This window comes from Passer domesticus, chromosome 4 (assembly GCF_036417665.1).
Source record: "Passer domesticus isolate bPasDom1 chromosome 4, bPasDom1.hap1, whole genome shotgun sequence".
NCBI classification, from domain to species: Eukaryota; Metazoa; Chordata; class Aves; order Passeriformes; family Passeridae; genus Passer; species Passer domesticus.
The window spans coordinates 60,957,883-60,966,633 of record NC_087477.1 but is presented as its reverse complement, the minus strand read 5'-3'; the positions used below and the strand labels follow the sequence as shown (position 1 = coordinate 60,966,633).

The window sequence follows — 8,751 nt, the reverse complement described above, 5'->3', positions numbered from 1 at the left end:
TGCAGAGGTTAGGAGAGAAAATAATTAAAGCAGCATTGTTCTTTAAGCTGGTATTTCAAACATTAAAATGTTTGGATTTTAATTGATTAAATATATCATAATATTAATTCCTATTTTTATTTTTCTTTTGTCTTGAAATTAATATCATTACAAATTTGAAAAAATGCTCATTTGTGGAGACAGTGAAACTTTAAAGTGCTATTAGATGCCTTTGCAGAAGGTCACTTACCATACAAGCAGCCTGAACAGCTTCTGATACATTGCCCGCATTTGGTTCACACCAGAAAACATGGCACTCAAAATGCTGGTTTCCTGTGTCCATAATGAAGGCAAACGTGTGGATGTCTTTGCCTACTCCCATGAAGGACAGGAACCGCACACGACACTCCACCATGACCTCCTCTTCATTCTGGGCATGAGCCAAAGGATTGATCATCACTACTGGATACTCTGGAACTTTCAATTTTGATTACATGGGAGGATATCCTGATATTGTAACTCCTGCTTATGTCTTCATGAACCAAGCATGCTCAGGCCTGGGCTGGACCTCCCCTTCTACGCTGTCACCGAGGCTTTGAGCATTGCCACAAAATTTTACAATGTTGTACATTTTGGAAGCTGCTTGTTTTGTGAAGAAAAAAAACAACATGGGTATAATGACTCCAAAGCATGCTCCCCTATCACTGGTATGTTATAGAGATGTTGGTTTAGTACCTCATCAAAAGACATATATAAAAAATAGCATTAATAAGTCACGCTGCGTTAAACTCTATGGAAAATGCTCTACATTTTATTCTATAACACAGATTTTTATATTACTCTTGGCTTCCATACCAAGAGTAAGGCAAATGCAGTTTGGAATTTAGGATTGCTACTACTTTGGGCTTAACCTACAACATTTTAGGCTTAAAATTCCTAGAAAGGAAAACACTGAATTTAATTATATAATGAATATTTATAATAATTTATTTCTGAGAACATGCTTGGAATGATAAATAAAACTGAAGCTGATATGAGCAGTAAGAGCCTCTGCAGATTCTGGAAAGAAGTAAAATGTAAAATAAGCAAATGAATTTTAGTTTGAATTAACCCTATTAGCATTTCTGAGTTCCTGGATTTCAACAATCATATTATTTTAATTGTGTTTTAAACGACACAGTCTGCCTTACTCTTTCATTGATGACTGTCACAGTAGCATCAGCAACGTTCATGGTAACTGGCAACCAGTCATCTTTGCTAGAGGAAGCCATTAGACTTTCAATGGCACTGTTCAGAGTATCCATTCCTAAAAGAGAATAAAATGCAATACTGAAAAATAATATATAAAAAATAAGATTTTTTTATCTTCACACAGCAGTATAGAAAACAGATTGTTTTGGATTCCTTATTAAAATTAACTTGATAATAGAAGAAGGTATTATGAAGTTGTGTTTCTCCATCTGAAAGACCAAAGCAGATGTCTCTGTCTTACAAAAAAAAACAGGACAGCATCTTGATTAGCTTTTGTACTGTTTCAGTTCTTTAGGGCCCTTCTCATTAGTAGCAGAGCTCATATTCACAGAAGGCTGTAGAAAGACACTGTGCCTTCTTGGCAGCTCCCAGAATACCCTGTTTGCAAAACACATGTTCATGTGATGCCCTGAATATTAGATATCTTCATGCCTGATTCATGTGACTGAAACAGAAGAGCTCCTACCCTCCAAAAGTCATGCACTGGCAGTTGATGAGCCATGAGAGTTTAAGCAAGGAATTCACTGAAGTGTTACATACCCACAGGTTTAGCTACACGTAGCATGCCCAGGTACTGGACGTGAAACTTCTGTACCAGTTCTGTCTTTGGTGTTGGGAAATCTACTGCATGGGAACAAAAGTCAATTTCTATTAATCAGTATTCACAGCAGAAAAAAGCACTTTTATTTCATCAATAACATAAAACTGTTTACCCATTAATTGTACACTGAAGGTATTGCATCGATTTAAATAAATTTTTATTCCTGCTAACAAGAACAAGCCTCAATAATTTCTAAAGGAATTTTTGGTCTATGCTAAGAATAAAATCACATTATATTGCTGGCATATTAAAATGCAGAAAATAAAGATGAATGGGTCTCTGAGATGTATAGACCTAAGTTTCACTGCAACAACTATGTAAAATCTGTAATTTGCTTTAATACCATCCTTGTTAGTATGTTGAACACAGTTTGCAAGTAATCAATACTACTGCCTGAACAGTACACATTACACACACCACTGCACAAGCTGATGTATGGATTAGGAGTAAGATATTCAGTACAAATTGGTGGACCTAGAAGCATATAATTCGCTGTAAAGCTAATGCAAAGTATATTGGTTCTTCTGGAATGGTTTCAAAACAGCAACTACTAAGATATGACAAATAATGGCACTCAAAGGCAGCTTCCTTGTACCATGCAGCAAAGTGTGCAAAAGCTGGATGGCAACCCACTTGGCACCCTTGCCTCAGAAGTTGCTAAAATAGATGCTGAAACCTAGGAGGAGTACTCCTGTGACACTTCTGAACCCAAGTGAGTCACTGGAGTACATTCTGGTTTTAAGGAAGATTTGGCCAACTGGTGCAGTCTCAAGTCAGGAGGTATTTTGATTTGAAAAAGACAATATCCTGAGTAGCCACAAATAAGTAGGACTGTGTTTGAAACACTTGCATTTCAAAATAAAAGAAGAAATGCACAAGTGGACATAACTGAGCAGGACTCCATAACTGTGACCACAACCAAGAAAAATACTTAAAGTAATACAGGAACAGATTACAATCAGTTAGATACATTAATTATAGATTAATGATAGATTATATTACAGATACATCAGGAATACACTCCTGACTTCTCCACCCAGCATGCTCCATTTTTGCAAAATCTGCATGAGAAACAACTTATCTAAAACAGGACCATCCTGAGGATACAGCTGTAACACACAGTACCTTGCAGAGGAACATCAAGGGTGACATTTGTCCTGTCTTGCAAGGAGCTGCAAGCCATAGCTTTAGCATTTTTCCGTTCAGCCATAATCTGAAAGAGACAGTGATAATAAAGCACTGAAAAAAAATATAGTACAGCAGCAACTACAGTCTACTCCTTTTATAATCCTATTTATGAAATCAGAAATAAGTCAAAGTGTACATGACTAAGCAGGTTATTCTTTTTAAATAACAATTCTAACAGTTAATAATTTTAACAGTTAACAACTATTTTCCTCTATGTCCTGCAGGATAATACCATTGAATAACACCATTCAAAGTCTAATTTATTTATGGAGTTTAACATGCTTGTTTATTATTAATTGAACCTCTGTGTTCTTTTTCCATTTGAACCTGCAACTTCTTTATTATTCAGGAAAGCCTTTGGCCTCTATACACACATGTCAAATCAAAAGCACATCTCCTCCTCCTCAAATCTCCCCATAATTCCCATCCATTTGCATACTTTCCCTTACAAACTCTCTATACTTTTTCTCATTGCCAGTTACATAAACTAAACTAAAACAGCATACAATTGCTGATTACATGTATAAGGCTCAGGGACCCCGAACAGACAAATGCAGCTGATTTTAAATCCACTTGCCTTTGAGCAGATTTCGTGTAAACTTGTAGCAATGGCTTTTGCAGGTGTGTCACATCGGAACACATGACATTTCAGAATTCTGGTGTCTTTGTCTCTTGCCACGTAAGCAAAGTCTCTGTGTAAACAAGATAAATGGACACATTAGAAACATGCAAAACAAATGAGATGACATTAGAATCAGTTGTATTTCCGAAACTGCAAGTCCTGCTTCAGTTTAAGAGGTGTATGTCTCAGCCCTCAAGGTATAAAATACATACCTTCAACAAAGCAGGTCTACAAATGTAGTAAACTGCTTACCCATGAAACATATATGTAAAGTTTGGTGCTTAATCTATACAATTCAAAAGCTCATTATGGTTTCCTAACCATGCAACTTACTCAAATAATTCTGCAATTCCAAATGCAATTGTAAAAAAACAGCAAAATTTACTCAAATATATTACTGAAGATGAAGTAGAGAGAGAATTACATATTAAGACAGAAAACATATGCAGCTCTTAACTGCTAAAAAACCCCAAGAAACAGCATACAACACTGAAGTCAGAGAAAAATCGTATTTCAAAGGACTGTATGAAGTGTTTAAAATATGCAGATAGTAATTAGAGATCTGGTTGCATAAGGGAGATGTGAACCTGCTGAGCTTTGCTCACACTAATTGCCCTAAATTTCTGACCTTATTTTTTCAAAAGTTAAATAAAGCTGCCCTACAAAAGGGATTTTTTGCTAGTCATCACAGCACAGTATAGCTCTCCAGCATGGATGAAGGAATGCTTTCTAGCATTTACGAAGGATAAACAACTAGGTTTATTTGTTGTCAGGCAGCTTAAGAGGTGGAGCTCTTCTGAAAAAGTCGAAGTGATACACACTGAGCCAGGAAGAAGCCTGGCTTTGCCAGCTGCCATCCTTGCTATACCAGACTCTCTGTTTGCTGGTCCTGCACCTCTGCTTTTTCATGTCCTCCAAGCAACCACAGCTCATTCCTACTTTGTGACCCTCTTGCTACCTTCAGATTTCTCTGGGACTTTGCTCCAGCCTCTTATGCCTGAAGTCTCTTTTCTGTGTCTTTCCGCTTTACACATAAATAATTACCAGCAAAGCTCTCAGTGGTGTAAAGATAGGAGGGATATTCCTAAGCCATGGGCCCAGTATAAACTCAAGTACTTCTGTACATAAAAGTCTGTAAATATTCTGAGCAGGGTTTAATGTAGCATGGATGGCCAATTTTAAAATTCATTTTAAATGCTCCATAAATTGAAGAATTTTACACTGAAGCTATCCAGGGAGAATCAGAGACTGTGGCAAATGGATTGCTGGCCTTCCTGCTCTGTACAAGATTCAGACACTGTCCTGCAGTTAAGAACTGTGTCTGTATCTAACTGAACAGCAGATTTTGCTCTTCATGAGCCCTTGCAATATAAAAGGGCTGCCCAGTAACAGGTACAGGTGGTTGCTCCATCAAGTGCTTTGCAACCTGAAGCCTGATGAACAATATTTAAAAAAACCCCAAGCCACACAGAACGATCAGAGCATGAGATCTGAAAGCAATTCCACAGGACAGAGCCAAGCAGAAACACAGTGCAGCTGGAGGCCCCTCTCCCTCTATCCCAGCCTGCAATGGCACATAGGGCACAGCAGGGACAGGAGGCAGTGGGGCAGCACGTGCCATGTGCTGCCACCTGAGCCCCTCCTGCATGCAGAATGCAGCCCATGGGCTGCACTGGCTCTCACTGCCTGCAGCACTGCCCTGCCAGCGTGTAAAACACAGGCATCCTTTGGGACAGTTTTACGCAGCTGATTGTGACCGGCAGGAAAAATCACAAAGCAGTAATCCAGGAAGGTGCTGTCTCTTACAGAAGATGCCCCAAGGCTTTCTCCCCAAGTCCCTTGGCCACTAGAGCTTTTTGGCATGTTGTTCCCTTTTTCTGCTCTGCAAGATGCTGAGTTTCAGCTGGAATCTTGCTCCTGGAAAAAGACTGATGCTTTTGGCTCATCTGGACATGTGCCAAGCCTTGCTTTAGAATGGTTTCCTTTTCACTTAACACATCAAAAGCAGGCTGAAGACTCCTAGCTGGACTCCAAGAGAAGAGGGTATGGAGCACCTGCAGCCTATGAAAAACTAGCAGCTAAGGGGAAAAAACCATGAAACAAGGTGCCATATAAAAAATCCTGTGGGATTGGTGGTGGGTGCTGGGAAGGAGCTGCCAGGACCACCTGTCCCACGCCTCAGTACTGCAGTGCTGCATGCAAGGCTTGAGTCCTGCCCCTCCAGCACTTGGTCCTGCAGCTTCTGTAAATATTTCTGCTTGTAATGGTATGCAATCATAAACAAGGCTGTGTAACACAATTAGAGAAGTAAATCACACACCAGCCAGTACATCAGTTTCAAGTACTGAGAGCTAATAAAACGCTGGTGGTATTGCAGCCTCACACACCAGCGTTTCACTGTAAGTACCTGAACAGCCTGAACAACGTAAACCAGCTAATCACATCCATGGATTGTGAATACACATAAAGCTTTAGGTGATCAGGGCCTGCATCTACTGAGACAAAGTATGAAATGTGAATTTTTCTAAACCTGTGGTACCACATCACACTCAACCCTGCCAGCACCATCTGTTTTCAAATCATTAATCAAAATTAGCACACAAACCATCCTTCCCCTTCTGGCAGCACACAGACAGTACCACTGATGCCACTAATTCATGGAAGTCACCTAGATGCTTGCAGGAGTGGCTCTACATGGCAGCAGGAACCTGGCAGCCTTGCTTCAGGCATTTCTAGGCATCCAGAGAACAGAGCTCATGGCTTGTCTTGGAGGAGAAGAGAGGCATGGCTTTCTGAGGATTTCAGAGTATCTGCTTCCTACAGCAACAATAAAGCTTAGGAATTGTTTTGTGTTTCCCTACATAGGACCACAATGGAACAGCTTCTTATTTGTCCATGGCCTTGAATCCCAAGTAAGGCTGAAGACCAGTCTCTGATTCTTCCTCCACTTCAGATCCCTTCTGGGTTGCTTCATCTATAAACCTTCATTTGACTGCAGCTCACTTCAAGCTGATTAACATTTAAGTGAGATTTATGTGCAACAGGCCCCTGGGATAATGAAGAAGTGCTGAGCAACGTGTTTGCAATAGAAATTTACAGAAAAGGGCACATGCCTCCTCTCTTACCACTCCCCTATCTTTACATTCTACTAGGAAAACAAGCGAAAAAAAAAGCAATTAAAAAGCCATTACAAATCCCATAGCTGGATAGAGAGCTAGCACAGGGTTAACATCACATCTCATCCAGCTGGATGAGTCTCTGTCTCCATAGGGGGTGTGCACATGAAATCAGTGGGATCTGAATGACACCTCCCAGAAAAATTTCATTCCATGTCAGTGGGGAGAGCAGCAAGGTGTTTAGTGGGAGAATGATGTTGCAAATAAAGCTGCATACTCCTGAAATTTTATAACACAAGGGCAACACTTCAATTGATACAGGATTATAGAGAAGTACTGCATAGAAGGTAATTTTAAATTTTTAAAAATCATTTGCACACATACTACATCTTCCACTAATAACTTTCCAGTTATAGGAACCGGATATAAATCAGTAATCAGGAAAAAAGCTAGAAAAACAAAAAAATAGATAAGAATTACTTTGTGCAAGAGTGGGTAAGACTGGTTCTGCTGAACAGTTAAAATTTATAACTAATAAATTTATTTTGTAATTTATTTTGAAAGAATACAGAACTAGAGAAGGACATTTTAAAAAGCAATTTTGAGAGTTTAAAAGACAATGTAAGGTGCTAAGTAGAAGGGAATTTAATGTCTATTTGCTCTTTTACTCTATTTAATTGGCAAATGCCTAGAGTCATTGACTAAACCTTAGATAATCATACCTATTTAACACCTGGCTAAGCATCACTTAGCTGCTCAACCTTGGATGAATATAATCACATTAAAAGCAATTTATGCTAATGCTGTCCTGTTTGAGTAGCAGTTATAACCATTTGCCACTATTAGGCTAAAGTCCTAGGAGGCATCCCAATTAAGTACAGCCTAAAAGAGTAGCACATCCTCCATTACCTTCTCACATTAAACTTATTTCTTCAAAAGACTGTAGAAGAATGTAGAATTGCATGAATCTTTTTTGGTTAAAAACCCCTAACATTCTAGCCTTAAAGTATGAAATAAAATTTTTTACTCTTCTCAATGAAACTAAATGGCTGCTACTTAAAACACCTATATTAAAATGATACCCATGCAGGAAAATGTACATTTCTTTCCAGATTTATGTATTACAAATTGTAACAAGAATCCTTGAACCACAAAATTATATTCTTTGGGTTTGTTTTAAAATTGAAATTCATTGTAATTCTTGATTGAAATTCATCCAGAATAGCCTATAGGAGATGATTTTTCTGTCCTGGTGTACAGACTTCTGCAACTGCAGGGTCAGGGAACAGATAACCCAGGCTGTGGGGAAATCATCTCCCAAGTCTGTAACTTCCAGGCTTCACTTTGCTTTCCTGCAAACAGCTCACCAGAGAGTTATGAAAGCAGGAAACAAAAAAGGGGAGAGCAGCCACCTCTACAGGGGGTTGCCATTCACTGTCAAGACTTGAATGTCCATGGGAGCAGAGGAGGAGAAAAGCAAGAGAAGGGAGAGGAGGCACGTGATAAAAGCAGGTAGACACAATGCCATCAAGACCATCCTCGGGTGGGGTTTTTCCATGACACACAAATATTCCAGTATCATGAATGGCAGAGAAGATGAGGTGCAAGAAACCCTGCAGTAAAATGTATGTTAGAAATTACAGATCCTCTGCATTAATATTTCAGGCTTTTTATCCAGGCTTCTTGTTCACATAGGAGAAAGGAGAAAGGCTTATGGCTAAAATAATGTTTGTGACTGTTCAGTTCACTTGTCTTTTTATTATGGTCACACCAAGGAACTTGCAAAGTTAGGGAGAAAAATCCAAAGGTAAGAAAATGATAACTAGACTAAACAAGCAGCATTCACAAACACTGCAAAATCTGTTTGTAAAATATTTACTGAGGACCTTTCAGCTACCAGATGCTGAGTGAAACCACTGCTTCCCTTCCACCTGCTCCAAATGAAACTCATAGCCCCTTCTCCAGGTGAATATACACCCAACACTTTGGAATCA

The 8,751-nt window shown here is 39.1% G+C and overlaps 1 protein-coding gene across 15 annotated transcripts in view; it reads right to left on the bottom strand.

Moving 5' to 3' along the window:
• APBB2 (amyloid beta precursor protein binding family B member 2) overlaps window positions 1-8,751 on the bottom strand; it is a 162,821-nt gene that overhangs the window by 4,541 nt on the left and 149,529 nt on the right. For 13 of the 15 annotated variants that reach the window (XM_064418307.1, XM_064418317.1, XM_064418314.1 and 10 more), the window contains 5 exons: window positions 3,597-3,711; window positions 2,957-3,044; window positions 1,771-1,854; window positions 1,170-1,285; window positions 230-409 (listed from right to left, as the gene is read on the bottom strand). In XM_064418307.1, coding sequence (XP_064274377.1) covers window positions 230-409; window positions 1,170-1,285; window positions 1,771-1,854; window positions 2,957-3,044; window positions 3,597-3,711 — 583 coding nt within the window. The remainder of the gene's footprint in view (window positions 1-229; window positions 410-1,169; window positions 1,286-1,770; window positions 1,855-2,956; window positions 3,045-3,596; window positions 3,712-8,751) is intronic. The other 2 variants (XM_064418319.1, XM_064418313.1) reach the window with 1 other exon arrangement.